The sequence below is a fragment of the Miniopterus natalensis genome, chromosome 4 (assembly GCF_054644295.1).
Source record: "Miniopterus natalensis isolate mMinNat1 chromosome 4, mMinNat1.hap1, whole genome shotgun sequence".
Taxonomy (NCBI): Eukaryota; Metazoa; Chordata; class Mammalia; order Chiroptera; family Miniopteridae; genus Miniopterus; species Miniopterus natalensis.
The window spans coordinates 10,350,763-10,367,267 of NC_142084.1; the positions used below are offsets into that span (position 1 = coordinate 10,350,763).

The 16,505-nt window shown below is 39.6% G+C and overlaps 1 protein-coding gene across 1 annotated transcript in view; it reads right to left on the reverse strand.

Moving 5' to 3' along the window:
- The window catches only part of SPINK5 (serine peptidase inhibitor Kazal type 5), a 70,739-nt gene that overhangs the window by 14,037 nt on the left and 40,197 nt on the right, over positions 1-16,505 (reverse strand). Inside the window, exons 16-26 of the mRNA XM_016219089.2 lie at positions 15,724-15,772; positions 14,694-14,821; positions 13,033-13,123; positions 10,578-10,705; positions 9,876-9,939; positions 7,430-7,557; positions 5,857-5,953; positions 4,059-4,186; positions 3,282-3,351; positions 2,015-2,142; positions 1,774-1,852 (exon numbers count right to left, since the gene is read on the reverse strand). Of these exons, the coding sequence (XP_016074575.2) occupies positions 1,774-1,852; positions 2,015-2,142; positions 3,282-3,351; positions 4,059-4,186; positions 5,857-5,953; positions 7,430-7,557; positions 9,876-9,939; positions 10,578-10,705; positions 13,033-13,123; positions 14,694-14,821; positions 15,724-15,772 (1,090 nt within the window). The remainder of the gene's footprint in view (positions 1-1,773; positions 1,853-2,014; positions 2,143-3,281; positions 3,352-4,058; positions 4,187-5,856; positions 5,954-7,429; positions 7,558-9,875; positions 9,940-10,577; positions 10,706-13,032; positions 13,124-14,693; positions 14,822-15,723; positions 15,773-16,505) is intronic.

The following is a 16,505-nucleotide window of genomic DNA, read 5'->3' on the forward strand; positions in this document are numbered from 1 at the left end:
TACAGGAAAAACCCTGGAATGAACGAAAAAATGCTCTTTGGGCAAAACATACTAATATGTAAACTTTTAGCTTTGTTCCTTAATAACAAAAACCATTTTTAAATCAAATCTGCGCCAGGCACTCTGTTGTGTGCTCTAATAGATTTCCTTTAGTTGTCATAAAAACCCCATAAGATAAACACACATTATTCCCACTTTACAGATGAGAAAAGTAAGGCTTGGGGAGATTAAGGAACTAAAGTTAATGCTAGATTTGTGACCAGAAACCAGCTCACAATCAGGCCATTCTCCTTTCTTCGTTGCTTTTACCTGGCAGAGAATGAAACTCCTCTACATTTGTGAGAAGATGGAGCTTTTTTTGTTCATGGAAAAATAAGAACCTTAAAAAGAAGCCAATGAATTAAGTCCACAGGATCTGGCCTCTGTTGAAAGCTTTGGGCATCTCCAGAAGTTTGTCTTGAACTTCCATTAAGCCCAAAGAGCCACAGTAGAGATGTGGGGAGGTTACCTTAAAAAATACTGCTGGTAACTTAGACGATACTAATCCCTCTTTCCTTATATTGTGATACATATAAACAACTCTAGACCTACTTTTTCTGAGCATTTAAAAAAATTCCCTGGAATTCAATATCTGATTAACATATTAAATGTCTCACAGCTATCATTTTTAGAAGTTACTAGAATGATTTCCTTTTCCACATGCCCAACACACCAGAACATCTATGTTTATGATAGCACCCATCTTCCTGTGTTGCAACTTTTGCTTTATGGGTGCAATCTCTGGATCTTCTATTTGTTAGCTGTCTATAGTTAACTTCTCTGAGTTTTCTGAACTGTAAAATTGGAACAATACCACCTACTGCATAGATCTGGGGGAGGTTTAAAAATGATTATGCAAATGCTTTGTAAAACTTATTTTACTTTGCATGTGTAGATAAGACCACAGCTCTCTTTTTGCCACATACACAGTATCTGGACATTTTCTATATATACATATAGAGAGAGCATTTTTTGTTTGGCATTCTTAAAGTAGATAATAAATAATGAAAAAATTTGACCAAGATTACAAATAAAATAAATGGCTAGTAGATATCGCTTGAAGTTATACAATAAAGACTTTTCACAAAACCGTTCATCTACCAAAATGCATAACAGATATCCCCAATATATTTTTTAAATGATGATTATTATGAATGTTTCGTTTTGTTTAATCAGTATGGACTTAATGAAAAGTTGCCTCATTAATGGGAAAACTTCCTGGGAAAGTTTTGCTATTTTACTCTTCTAATTGGAGCTCATAGATGGGTTAGAAGAGATTGTGCTGGGTCACCTCCTATGTGTTGGTGTCATAAAGCATTGAATGTCATGTGTTAAAGCCCAAAAGTGAACACAAGATGGCACTGTAATGCCAAGTCAAGAATTTATCATCTTGCGCTCCAAGTGTTTGATTCCTGCTTTCTTATTTGTAATCGTGCTATCTATTTGCTCGGTTATTATTTTTTGTTTTTGTTTTAAAACTTCAGAACAGAAATTCACTTGATAACAACAATAATTTGACAGTTGTCACTGGCCCTACAAATGTGCAGTGATTGCATCAGAGTTGCTTTTAGGACCTTGATTAGCCTGCTATTTCTTTGCAAGATCTAGCCATGTCTTTCTCGCTTACATTACTGCATCCATAATGACTGCAACAGATTAGGCTTTTCATAAATATTTGTTCCATAAATTAACCATACAGACAAACATCCAAATTTAAGTATTAACATTTATTACCTGGTTTTCGTTGCTCTTTTCTGTTGTGTTTTGCCTGTCACCCTCCTCTTTCTTTTTCCTTTCAGCTGCTTCCCTTTCCCTGGAAAAAAAGAATATAAAGAAACATTTCAACCAAAGTGAACAACTACCTCATTAATTACTAGCTCTGTCCTAAAAAGCATGCCATTTTCTCAAACCGATGAGAAACGATCATTGTACTTTAAGACTCACAGTTAAAGACCCAGCTTTGAAAAGTACTCACAGCTTTTCCTTGCACACTGCACACTTATTGCCATGTATCCTCCCATCTGAACCACGGACAGGGTCACTCTCTCGGGTGCAGATAAGTTGTCCGTTTTTCATTTGGCCTCTAAACTCATCGCACATATCCTGAAAAGAAGGGAAGGTCACCTTAGAAATGAATGTTTTCACACAGTATTCTACTGGGCTGGAGAATCTGAAGACTTTGGCTACTGTCTCTATGGAACATGCCCACACTTTTCCCCACCCCCTGCCCCCAGGTGTTTTCCTTGCCTCTCCCTTTCTCCTAAGTTCCAAAGGCCCTTCTTTGGCCTCTGTAAATGTTCCCTGAGCCCCTGCAGCTCAGCGGGCTCACTTATTCCACGATCACTTCTTCTTCAATCTCTGTGACTTTCTAAATAAACTTTTGCTTGTATTTGAAAAAAAAAAAAGGAAAGGAAGGAAATCTGAAGATTTTGACTCAGACTCAGGAAGCCACCTAACCTCCCATGGGAGAAAGTATAATGGCCCATGAAGACTTCCACAGCCTAATTCCTGGAACATGTAAATAAGCTGGCTTACACAGCGAGAGGGAAATAATATCAAAGATGGAATTAAGGTTGCTAATCAGCTGACTGACCTTAAAATGGAGAGATTATTCGGCATTACCTGTGTGGACCCAATGTAATCTCTAGGGTTCTTATGAGAATCAGTGTTAGAGTTATATATACACGGCATGGAAATGATTCAACTGGCCATTGCTGATTTTTACATGGCCGCAAGCCAAAGAATACAGGCAGCCTCTAGAAGTTAGAAAGGACAAAGAAGCAGATCCTTCCCTAGGGCTTGCACACAAAAATGAAACCCTGCCCACACTTTGTTTTTAACACAATGATACCCATTTAAGACATCTGAACTCCAGATATACATGCCAGTAAATTGGTGTTGTTTTAAGCCACTGGTGGTAGTAAATTGCTACAGTAGTTGAACCTCCCTTTATTCAGGCATAAAATAATTTTTTTTTTAAAAGGTATTTTACTAGGCTGTTGAGAGAATGAAATAAACTGCTATTTATAAAAGTGCTTTGTAAAGTATAAGACTGAAAGATTTCCACTTGGCATTAAATTTCCACACTGAACAAGTTACCAGTGATATTTATGTTAATGATGGCTTCTGATCTAAGGGCAAGATATTGGTTTGCAATGTTGACACCCCCTTTCCACACTTTTGATAGCAAAGTGTTGACTTACAGAAAGACCATTCTTGCTAAAACCTAGTTAGTGACTCACCTTTCCTGATGCTGATTCAGTCCCATTTGCTCTATAGCCAGAATAATTATTTCCATTTGCTTGTCTTTCCCTAGAAAAGAAAACAGTCAATAGTAATCTTATTAACATGTGCCCAGTTTTCAAAGGACTCTTGGAGTTTTTGTGTCCTAAACCTGTTCCTCCACAGAGGATGTCTCTGCCTAACCCTATGAGGGAGAGTCAACTCGGTTATTAAGAAGCTCCCTCATCACAGGTCGATATTTTAGGTAGATCAACTCAAGTAATTTGAGTCTCCTGTGTTTGTGTCCAAATGTATCTACCTGTCATTTCCATCCTTTAGTCTTATTTCACATTCTCGGGACAACACAGAACAAGCTTGCTGATCCATTACATCTTCCTGATACTAATACTTCAGATATTTAATGCAAGTTTCCACTCTCCAAGTCCTGCTTCCTCAGTTATTTCACCTTTTCATCATAAGTTGTAGTTTTTAATTCCCCACTAACTCACCATTCTACTTCCTTGATTTGTAGGTCAATTTATTATAATATTATTTCTTAAATTATAGAGCCCAAGGTAGACTTTGCAACATAGAAAAAAGGTCTAGAAAGGACCTTTGGATCATGTGTTTTTTAACCTCTTACGGTTCCTTAGGGGAAGCAAGAGAAAGAGATATAATCTTTGGGAATTAACAAAAACAATAGTTTTCACTGCGGGAGCCCTCAGAAAATGAGAAATCGCCCATGATTCAGCAAGACTGGCTATCTTTCAGGCACACCTGTTGAGAGCAGTACTCACAGTATCTCTTTACACATGGAACACTTATTGTTGTACGTTTTGCCATTAGCGTCACGTACGGGATCACTCTCCCGGGTACAGCTGAGTTTTCCATTTTTCATATTTTCCCGAAACTCAGCACATTGGTCCTGAAAAGGGAGAAGAGAGCAGGCCTTCTGGATCACTAGGTCTATTGTATCATTATTAAATTTGTTAAACAATCTGAGTAAGAAAAGTTTTGTCTACCTTCTCTTACATGGAATATAACATCTAGGATTGCTATCTACAGAGAAAAGAGGGCTGGGATCACCCATATTCTAAGAGGCCCCTTGTCTCCCGGCCAGCATGGCTTAGTGGCTGAGCATTGACCTATGTTCTAGGAGATCGCAGTTCGATTCCTGGTCAGGGCACATGCAGGGTTGGGGGCTCGATCCCCAGTTGGGGGCATGCAATGAGGACTCTCTCATCATTGATGTTTCTATCTCTCTCTCCCTCTCCCTTCCTCTCTATGAAATCAATAAAGATATATTTCATAAATTAATAAATAAATAAATGGCCCATTGTCATGCCTAATAATGCTGCTTTTAATGTCCCACACAAGGAAACAATAAAGCTGGCTGAAATTTAATAGCATAGGTCAAGGGTCAGCCAACTATATAACCTACAGGACTAATCTGTCCTGTTGCCTATTCTTATATATAAAGTTTTATGTATAAAATTTGAAACTCCCTCCTTCATTCATTCTAGATATTATTTATGGCTGCTTTCCCACAACAATGTCAGAGCTGAATAGTTGCAACAGAAGCCATATGACCTGCAATGCTTAAAACATTTGCTATCTGGACTTAAAAATAATTGCTGAGCTCTGTTGTAGATAGAAAGGAGAAAGAAATGCTGGGAGAGAGCACAAGTTATGCAAAAGCCAAGGAAAGTAGGCTTGGGCAAATTGAGATGATAGACAAAGGGTTTTAACTGGGTAGATTGTGGAGAAGAGAGGCAAAGGGTCTTAACAGATCTATTATTTGAGAATGAGAACTCAGCCTCCTAAGGAGAAAATATGGTCAAACAGAAAGGCCCAAGTTTATGAACGGCAAATATCGGGCCTGTGTCAGACCTGGAAGTGAAGGTCTCAACATCCCAAGGTTGTAAGAAAAACAATAGGGTGGTTGTGATCTTATGAAATTGTGTTCACACACTCAAGGCACGGGCTTACATGCACCATTGTCATGCTCTCACTTAAAAATATCTCAGGGAATGTGCTAGACACTTGTTTAAATTGTCTTATATTATCCCTATAAGAGTGCTGCTAAATCAGGGACACCCGTTCAATGAGATGAAGCAACTTATCCAAAGCTTCACAAATCCTAAGTGAAAGGGGCGGAGTTGTACCCCAAAACCTATGCTCTTTCACCATATTATGCTGCCTTGGATCAACAGGAGATATACCTCAACAAAGCAACCCCACTCAGGGAAAGAGAGAATTATAAAAGAAAATAAAAAGCTTGTGACCCTGATGTGACACATCTTCACATTCATTGACTCTCCTGTGATCGACACTGACATGAGAGCTAGACTATAGAAAGAACAGCCAGGGGATTGGGGTAAGGCCACCATGTTGATTACTGCAGCTTTAAAAAGGTCTAGAAAGACTAAAAATTGCTGAGGTATTACCCTAGAGTTTAAGGGGACAACCCCCTGTTCTTCCAGGGACACTTTCAAGCTCGGCACTACCCACATTCGCCTTGTACCAGAGCCTTTGCCGTGGGCCTGCTATCAACGAGCGAAGCCCACCCTGGTTGTGCAAGCCTATTGCTCTCACCTGAGCTTTCCCTCCTCCGCCACCGTTGGAACCGTGCTCTGAAGCAATTCTCTGCTTTTCCTCTTCTTTCCTCTTTCTTTCTTCATCTTCTTTCTGGCTGGAAAGTAGAAATGGGAGGCAGGGAATAACTGATTACAGAGAGTGGCTGCATGCCTGTGAGCTTCTCACCGCCCGGCCAAACTAGACTGTACGGAATTCACCAGCACTTACTGAACCTCCGCTACGCTGCAGGCCCCCTTTGAAAATAAAAAGATGAATGACATGGAGGCCTCCTGCCTGGGAGAGCCCTCTTTGCAGTAGGAGACCAATACTTACACATCACAAAGACCAGGGAAGCAATTAATTAGCATTTCATAAAGGCTCCCTGTGCCTCGACAGGCATTTCTCTCCAATACCTTGTACTTAAGAGTTCTAAAAATAAGCATCTTCCTACCAAACGTGTCTTCCTGGATTCCCCACCTTTCATGAAGAACCAAACTCTGGGAGTCATCTCCCACTGCTCCCTGGCCTCAGCTCGGATAGCTGTTGCCACATAGCCCTGATTTCCCCTTCACAGTGCCTCCACTCACCTTCTCTCCCTTGCTCTGGTGACTTTACACTGGGCCACTGCAAACCCCTACCGCCACTTGGGGCATTCTTAATTTTGGTCCCTCCCTTCTCTTATTTTCCTTCTTACTGCAGACATATGGATCTTCCTAAAGGAACCATATTTAAAGTACTTTTCCTCCTACCGAAACATTTTTAGCAGCTTTCCACTCTTTATAGGATTGACTTAAAAATCCTTGATCTGGTATTTAAAGCTGGTGAAGTTCTAACTAAATTAAAAAACTTGCACTTTACTATACATATGACAGCTTTCTTAATTTAAAATCTTTATGCTGTTCCCCTCTTTTCCTCTCATTCCTCCCAGTACTGTCCACATATTATCCAAATTACAACCCTAGTTCTATTCCTCCATAAAACAATTAAGCTTCCCTTACACATTGTCAGCATCACTTTTCATTTAGCAATGTATTTGTTAACTAATGCCCATGTCTAATCTCCAGGGAACTGCATGATTCCTAGACAGACTCTTTCATTCATCCTTGTGCAGTCATTATATCCATTTTACACTGTAGATGTTCAGTAAATGACTCCTGAATAACAAATATTTTAGTTGTGCTTCCAAACATTGTATAAGGAGCTACTTTTCATTTCCTGAAAATGTGGTATTTTCAAAAATGCCAGTAGAGGACTTAGATTGCTATTGAAATTGGTGTGTTTTCTTCCTAGTAGGAACCACAAAATAATCTTGAGAAGAGGCCCCACTGACAGCAAAGGACTTACAATTTTATCAAGAAAGATGTTTGATCTACTGATAGGCTCTCCCCCAGAACTAATGGGAAATTTTATAACAGTCTAATATATTGTCTATTTCTAGAATTGCAAATCTTAGCCTTTATAAAGATCCACCTAAAGATGCTTTACAGATAATCATTCCTTGGAAAGGACAAACACAATATTTATTATCTTCCTAGCTCCCTGCCTCCCCAACTCTGTCGAGCCACAGCAGGAGCTTCCTCTGTGCACTCACAAGACTGATTTGCACATGGCACACTTGTTGCCATGGGTCTTGCCATCTGGGCCACGCACGGGATCATTTTCTCGTGTGCAGAAGAGATTTCCATTTTGCAAAAGGCTCCGGAATTCACCACAAGTGTCCTAAAAGGAGGAGAAAAGGCAAGAGCTTGAGTATTTTCTTGGAAATTACTTTGTTGGGTTCCTACTAACTGCTTTCTGGGAGGAAAAAAAAAAAATGACCTAAGAAATTTTGTTTGTTTGTTTGTTTTGCTCAATTCCACACTAAGCACACAGGACTTAAAAGGTGGTTTATCTTTCTTTCTTCTTGAGATTTAACCCCTGAATTCAGACAGAAATTGCCATCACAAATGAGCAAAAATCTTTGAACGAAGTGGGATCTCTGAGAACTGCTCGCATTTCTTACTTGGGTTTCATTGTCCGTCTCTGTTATATTACAATGAAAACAACAATACTAAACACATTATAAAATTTTAAAAATTCTATTAAATAAAAAAAAAACTTCCAAGTTTATCTGGTCCAACCACCCACACTATATCTCAATCCCTTTTATATCATGCCTGTCCAGAAGTTACCTTATTTCCACAGGGACACCTGCAGTAATAAGGGGTCCATTACCCTCCATATAGTCCATTCCAAAATTTCTATTAGAGAGTTCCCACAAATGAGCTGTAGTGCTACTTTTGGGGATCTTAGAAAATAATAAATCCAGTAGAATCACTACTCTTAGGGTTTGATTTTTCTAAGCTGTCATTGCAATTAAGATGTGTATATTCCTTCAGACCAGTGAACAAAGTCCAAGGATTTTACTTCCTTCAGAGAAACTGAGAATATTTTCCTTCCCACATGAGAGTCCTTCGCATATTTGGAGAGAGCTCTCGTCATTCCCCCACAACTCCCTATGTTCTCTTCAAGAGCGAAACATCCCCCGATGCCCGGCCATTCTGTTTCAATCATCTGTATAATTTCTCATTCTGAATTCTTCCCCTTTACTAAAGAACCTAACATAATATTCCAGGTATGTCTGGACACGTGCTATATCATACTGTTAATTACAGTTCCAGCCTGCCATCAAGAGACCTCAGATGGGGGGATGCCTCTCTGTGCCTCAGGTACTTCGTCCATAAGACGGAAATAATCCTAGTATATTCCACTTGATTAAAAGAATAAAAGCCAATATGCATTAAGTAAATATGCATTAAGCATTCATATAGGTCCTGGATTGTTATGAGAATAACATGAGATAGCACATGTATACGTATCTGCAATGACTAACATCTAGGAAGTACTCAGTAAATATCAGTTCCAGAATTATATGAGAAATTGATAGGGGATAAACAAATCATTTAAGACCATATGGTTGATTGCTGGTAGCAATTAAGATTGCATTTGTGGGTTTTTGTTTGTTTGTTTGTTTGCATCTTTTAGTTTAAGTTGAAACTCAATGAAGACAACAGTGATTTTTTTCTCCTAGCTCTGCCTAAAGGTTCACTGACAGATTCCCTAACTGGTCCCAGTTAGCAAAAGAAATCTAGTGTGAGAGCATAGTTTGTTGGTAGTAATTAATGTGAAATCAGAAGTAGTCTGATTCTAAAGAATTTTCTCTTGTAGATGCTGAAAAGTGAACCATGAACTAATTATATAATTTTAAAATTCAGACTCACAATCATGGGAAATAAAATTGTAAACAAACCAATCATGCAGAATTCCAAGTGCTATGCTTCTGTTTAGAAATTATTTTTAGTATCAATAGTTTTTGATGGGGGCAAGCAAATGACACAAACTTGAAAAGGTTTACCTGGAATCAGTCTTTCTGAAATCAAGAAAATATTATTTGGGAAAGTTGCTTTTCTACCTTCCCCAAAACTGCTGGCACCAGAAATCTTTAAAGGTAAAGCAAGAAACACACCTGGTTTGACAAAATGCGGCCATCTAAAACCGCATGGTCTGTTAGAAATAAAGCTGGATTGGTGTCAGCGAGTCTAGGTTTGAATTCCATTGTTTCCACTTTTCAAATGGGAAAACTTTGAAATCTGAAGACATGGGTTCTGACACATCAACACTCCCATTACCTTTCTAAGCAAGTTCTTCTTTCTCTCTGTTTTAAATCTTCATTTAAAAACATGGGAACAAAGTGAATCAGCAGTTTGCAAGTAAAACTATGGCCCGGGAGCAAAACTTGGTCCACCGCCTTTTTGTGTAAAGTTTATTGGAACACATCGTGCCCATTTGCTTCAGCTACAACAGCAGACGAGTATTTGTGACAGAGACTGAATAGTCACGACTTAAAATATCTACTATGTGGTCCTTTAAGAAAATTTCATCAACCCCGGGACCAACTGAACCTCGAGTTCTCTCTTCAGTAATTTCATGAATTATTTTAAAAGACAATCTACAAAACCTCATTCTTTCACGGGGCACGAACACTCCAGGACAAGTACCTTTTCAGCTTCTCTCTTCACTTTTGCTCTGGATTCAGCTTCTTTCTCTTTCGCTTCTTGCTGGCTGTGGGAGAGGCGGGGGGGTCATTCCCAGCACCCAGCGCAGGACCCTAAAGGGGAAACCTCTCCAGAGCGAAGCAGCCCGGTCCCCCCACACCTCTGCCACCTTAGCTCAGGAATGGAGGGGCAAAGGCACCTGCCCCCCGAGATTATTCTTGTCTTTAGTGTTGCATAAAAATAAGACATACTGTGCCCCAGCGACAGTAAGTACATTTTCACTACAATATTTCTTTTAGAAAATAAAGACATTGCCCTTCTTCCCAGGATGCAGCAGGATGCTTGAAAATCACAACTAGGTGCTGGTAAATTTTCAGCTGGTTATGCCCAATGATTACGTCTTTGGGCTAATGCATGCCTGTGTATGCAGAGAACAGAAATCCTAGTGCTTGTATGCCATTAGTGCGGGGAGTTGCCCCTTAGCACATGGTCCTCCCTGCCTGGTGATTCCAGTTTCTTCCAGGGCACTGAGAACACGACACAGAATGCGCTAACCATGTGGCTTTACCACAGGAAATCCCCAAACTCAATGCAAAGGTAGACTCCATTTGCTGCCTCCTAGAGAAAACCTTCCATCTCCTCTGTCGCCCACCCCGGGAGATGGCTCCTCCGCTCAGCAGGAGCAGTGGCTGAAGCGCTACTCACAAGAAGGCCTCACACATGGCGCAGGTGTTGCCATGGACTCGCCCATCTGGGCCCTTGATGGGGTCATTCTCTCTGGTGCAGGGAAGCCGCCCGTTCCGCACATAGTTACGGTATTCACTGCACAGCTCCTGCCGAGGATCAGGTAACTAAGCATTAGAAACTTCCCCACGCTGCCCCTTTGAAAACTATGACATGATGCCCCAAACATAACCAATAAGTAGAAAGAGTGATGCAGAAGCCGGGATTAGCCAACGTGCTTCTCAGTGGCCCAGATCACACGTTATTTGGAATATAAGATTGCTGTAACATATCTTATCAGAAAACCTTCACTTAGATATAAATATTATGCTCTGCTTGGCACTGTGAGAGACATGAAGAAGAATTTGTTGTTCCTTTTGTAAGGAAATTTGTGGTAAGCAGGATGATTGCTTCCAAACACCAAATCTGTAGGAGCCCTAATACCCAGGGCCTGTGAATATGTCACCTTTCAGGGCAAAAGGGACTTCAAAGATGTGATTAAAGATGGCTGAGATGGGGAGATTGTCCTGGATAAATCCAGTGTGCCCAGTGTAATCACAAAGGTCAGCTCTTAAAACTGGAAGAGTAAGACAGACGAGATAGTGAGGGGGAGACGTGACTAGAGAGAACAGTTAGACAAGTGATGTTGTTGGCTTTGCAGACGACAAAAGGGGTCCAGGAGCCAAGGAACATGAATGGCCTCTAAATGCTAGAAAAAAACAAAGAGACAAATTGTCCTCTGGAGATTTTAAAAGTGAACACAGCCTTACCAACCCTTTGATTTAGCCCAGTGAGATGCATGTCAGACTTCTGACCTAAAGAACTGTAAGACAATAGGTCTGAATTGTTTTTAATCTACCAAGTTTGTGGTAATTTGTTAGAGCAATCATAAAAAACCACTACAGAGTTTTTAGTTTCTTTTAAAGAAATATATAGAAGCATCTATAAGTTAGAATAAAACAAATGATATAATTGAGAAATAAAGAAAAATTAGAGAGAGCTATAAAGTATACTGTGTAAATGCAGAAAATCTCTAAAGAGCAGCTAATACTTATGCTGAACCATGAAAAGGGGCCAGAATTTTGACATTCATGACCAAGTATAAGCAAGACCATGTAGAAGGTCAAGTTCATTATATGTTCAATATTGAGGACTTTAGGTATGTGAGGGACTGTGCTGTTATACATGGATAAGTTCCTTGGGACATAATAATAATAATAATAATAATAATATCTTTATTTTATTAATGAGGAAACTCAGACACAAAAATGTTAACTGTTTGACAACTGGTAGGGAGATGGAGCGAGAACTTGAATCCTGACAGTCTGAGTCCAGAGTCAGGCTTTTATACGCAATACTATTAAGTCCACAAGATGGGGAGTGTTGATTCAATGCTTGGCATGTCCAAGAAGCAACAAGGTGACCAATATGGCTTGTCAAGGGCAGCAATGTGTAGAACAGTAGGGAAGGAGATCCAAAGGTGGCAGAGGTCAGATTATGTATGGCGCTGTAAGCCACTAGAACTTTCTTATTCTGAGTGAGTGAGGAAGCACTGGGTCGCACAACCAGTCTTCTGTTTTTAAATAATTACTTTGGCATTAGAGCTGAGAGTAGATTGTAGGGTGCAAACATGAGAGCAGGGAGAAGATGTGAGATCTTCCAAATTATAAAAGTATAAAGGAAAAAGTAATAAAGATCTGAGGCACAGCCTGTGGGAAAATTACACATTGAAAGAGTGTGTAAAATCTAACGTACGTTATGGGCATTAAAGGTAGACCTTGTGGTACAATTGCTTTCTCTCAAATTAATAATTATGTATATTTTCTAACTTCTTATCTGAGCCTTTGAGTCCTATTCTCTAAAATACAGATAATAATATATACCTTGAACAATACTACAAAGATCAGTCATAAAACTGATAGACCACAGTGCATACAGTAGCAATGAAATAATTAATAGCCATTACATTGTCATCATCATCATCTCATTACCATCCTCCTGTGAGTGTTACAGAAGCAGTCCCAAGGCTAAAAGATGCTATTAAGTAATCTCACAGAGAATTAATTGGGATGAAAACCTAGGTTTTTGGGGTGTGTTTTTTTTTAAACGAAACACCTTTATACAACAAGGTATGAGGAAAAATCTAAAATCTGCCTCTGCTGGTTTTCATTCAGACAACAAGACAATCTGCATATACTTCTTTCTTGGGATAATACAATTCACACGTTCAGTAGAGAAGGGGGTGGTTGACTTCTTCTGAAATGGACAAGCAACTAGACCAAATCTGGTGTGAATAAACTGAACTAGAAACAAGGGATCTTCTTACACATGAGGGTCCAAGCACATTTTCTCAGTTTGCAAAGTCACTACAGACACTGGGAATTGGAGGAGGGAGCGAGGCCTGGCCTAGTGGGAATGGATGGCCTAAAATAACTACCTGTACTGCTTCTCTCTTAACTTTCTCAGCGTCACCTCTCTCCTTTCCTTCCTTGCCATTATTTTTCTTCTCTTCTTCTTCTTCAAGTTTGCTGTAATAAAAAAAAATAAAATAAAATAAAAGAAGATACAAGCTAAATAAGACTCCTCACTCTCTTTGGTTAGGTATTTCCAGAAGGAAGAGCCAAAGGTCAGATTCAGTACAAATTAATCCAGCCCAAGAGGTGCTATTACTTTGCCATTAGTGCAGATAAATTCAGTAGTTCCCAATACCTTTTAAAAATTAAAACTGGCTTTTTTTTTTTTTTACCAGTACGTGGACCTCAGGTGGTCTCTTTTCTTTCAGAGACTTCAGCCAATAATCTTAAAAAAGCCTCAATTGCCTTGATTTTTAAAAAAAACTTTCCTATTTAAATGACTACCACATCAATGATGAAAGCAAATAATGGGTCCATAATCAAACCCAACCATGTTTTACTATAAAATAAAAATTTTAAATATATCTTAATGGCATTAGTATTTAAGTTGAAATTCAAGTTTTAGGGTACAATAATGATTCCAGCCAAGGAAGATTCAACAGCTAATATTTGGAGGTTGATTGCGAACCTAAGATTCTGGCATTCTTGCTGTTTTCTACTGACACAAAGCATCCTAAAGCTGGAAAAAAATCCTTAGCATCTATCACATCTAAGCCAGTCATCACCACAGCACTACAAATCCAGTGGGTGCAAGAAGAGCCCTAATTTTTTGAATCTCAGGTCACTATTTACCGCTCTTCCCTGTTAATCTCTCCTTTAAGGCCTTAAATCTTATACTTAAGACTGGGCCAAGAGGTGTGAAAGCTAAGGAGCAATGTTAACTTAGCACCTCTTTCAGCAGATACTATTTAAATATTTTTCTTAACATTTATTTTAGCATGAGGCTCAGGAGGGGATCAGGAGTCTAGGAAAGAGAACTGAAGGTGATAAGATGCCATCAGCTTCTCCTGTACAGTCTCACACAATGGAGCTCTGGTCCCACTCAGCGAAACAATGGCCTATTGGGCCCTGGACTGGCTAACCAAGAAGACATTTTAATAAACATTTCTGAGATGGGCCTGCCTCTCAGGGGTTTAACTCTCTACACTAAACCACTTATCAAAGTGTTTATTTCACCTGTGTATAGTAATGTCTCTGAAAAGGCAAATATAATTCTCTCTAGTCCATTTTTGTTCAGGTTACTTTAAGTCTTTACATACTGGGCCCATAGACATCTGTCCAAATGGTTTCCCTTAACCAGTATCTGAATATGCTCACAGAATTGTAAAATGTCAGGGGTGGGAGAGAGACCAAAGAGATGGTCCCATCCAGATTATCAAAACTCTGCTCTCTCTGTTGTGAACAATGATTGTCAAGTGTTAATTGACACTTAATTTTGGCACTAAATTAAGACTTTTTTTTTACCATGACTTAATTAGAAGATAATTATTGAATAAATACTATTGAATAAGTAATAACATTGTCACCATGTGATTCAACATTACCCAATGTCTTGTCCGTGTGCTTTTAAAATTACCCAGCATATAACCCATGATATATATTCCACACATTCCTGAAGAAATTGAGACTCAGGGACGACCAATGGTGAAGACATCCCATGGGAGAGAGGAGGGGAGATACTCACAACACACTTGCACACATGGCGCACTTGTTTCCGTGCATTTTGCCGTCTGGGCCGCGGACGGGGTCGCTCTCCCTGGTGCATATGAGCAACCCATTCCTCACCTGGCTCCGAAACTCGCTGCAGAGTTCCTGGAAAGGGAAGAAAATCATTTCTCAGAGCAGTTCCCTACCCTTCCTTTGTCTGTCATGAGGAACAAGTGAAGAATAAATAAGAGTAAGAAGGAAAAACAAAAGTGATTACATGTCACAGCAAATCAGTAAGTTGTTTCAAAGCTCCTGTCACAGACTCAGAACTGTCCTGGCACAAAAGTGGGTTTGCAAACACCCTCATCGTCCTCCTGGGGGTGCTCGGAATCTTGTTGCAGAAGAAGGCTGACATATGATAAAGAAATGTGTGTGTGTGTGTGTGTGTGTGTGTGTGTGTGTGTGTGTGCGTGTATTGTGTTGCACATCAGTCTATCAAAGCTATGGAAGATCAAAGGTGAGACTATTCCATAGGCCCAGAAGGAGAGGAACTGAGAATATTGGTGAGCCTTCATGAGAAAGAAAGGAGAGCCTGCCATGTGAGACAACTTAGATGAAACTTGAGGGCACTACACTAAGTAAAATAAATGAGGCAGAGAGAGACAAATACTATATGATCTCACTTATATGTGGAATCTACAAAACATCGAATTCATAGAGAGTAGAATGGTGGTTACCAAGGGATTGGGGGGGCAAATAGGGAGATGTCGGTCAAAGGGACACACTTCCAGTTATAAGACAAATAAGTCTGGAGACCTACCATAAAACACGGTGATTACAGTTAACAATACTGTATTACATACTTGAAAGTTGCTAAGAATAGATCTTAAATGTTCTCATCACACACACACACAAAATGTAATTCTGTGATGTGACAGAGGTGTTAGCTAAAGCTGTGTGGTAATCACTTTAGACATCAACACACTGTACGCCTTAAACATACCCAATGTTATGCTATTCCAGAGGAAAGAGCACCAAGGCGTGGCGTTAGCTTTCGGGAACATTACCTTTGCAGCTTCTCTTTTGGCCTTCGCCTTTGCTCTTTCTTCTTGTTGGCTATAAGTAACGGGGGGTGGGGGGAAGAGATGGATTTTAGTACAGTGGAGCAGATCCTTCACATTTACAAGTTAATCATTCATTGCTTTGACTGTTCTCAAGTAACCCCAAAGATCTAATCATAGTGACTTGCAATTTTATTGGATACTAAGTTAGATGAGTCCCCTCTGCTCAAGAGAGTGGGGTGCGGGAGAAAAATCCCCTAATGAGTGAATCTGTGTAGCTTCCCAGCAAATACGCTGGAATGAGTCCTTATTTTCTGATCTTTTTGCATCAGCAACAACGCTTTATAAAGTGGCAATATTTGGTTTCTGAGAGCCAATATAGCAATGGTAGTTAACAGGAAAACTCTGCAGCCAGATTGCATAGGAAACATAAAAATTCTTAACCCCTTTGTGGCTTCCTCAACTTTAAGTAGGGAGGGTACAGAAGGGCCAGAAGAGGTAATGAGAATACTTATTTCATTAGACTGTTGTGAGCGTGAAATGGGTTGATACATGTAAAGCAATTAGAATAAGTATCTGGTCCATAATAAAGTGATTGACAGAAGTGACATAAGTGAGTGGTATCATCATCATTGTAATCACCATTAAAAGCGAGTTCTCCAAAAACAGGCATATGATGGAAGTGAAGTGGGAGTGACAGTTCTTAACCATTTGGGGTAACTAACGATGTTGCAAACTGTGTTCAGTGAATGGGTTTATAACATAATTGGATCTATAATACAAGTAAT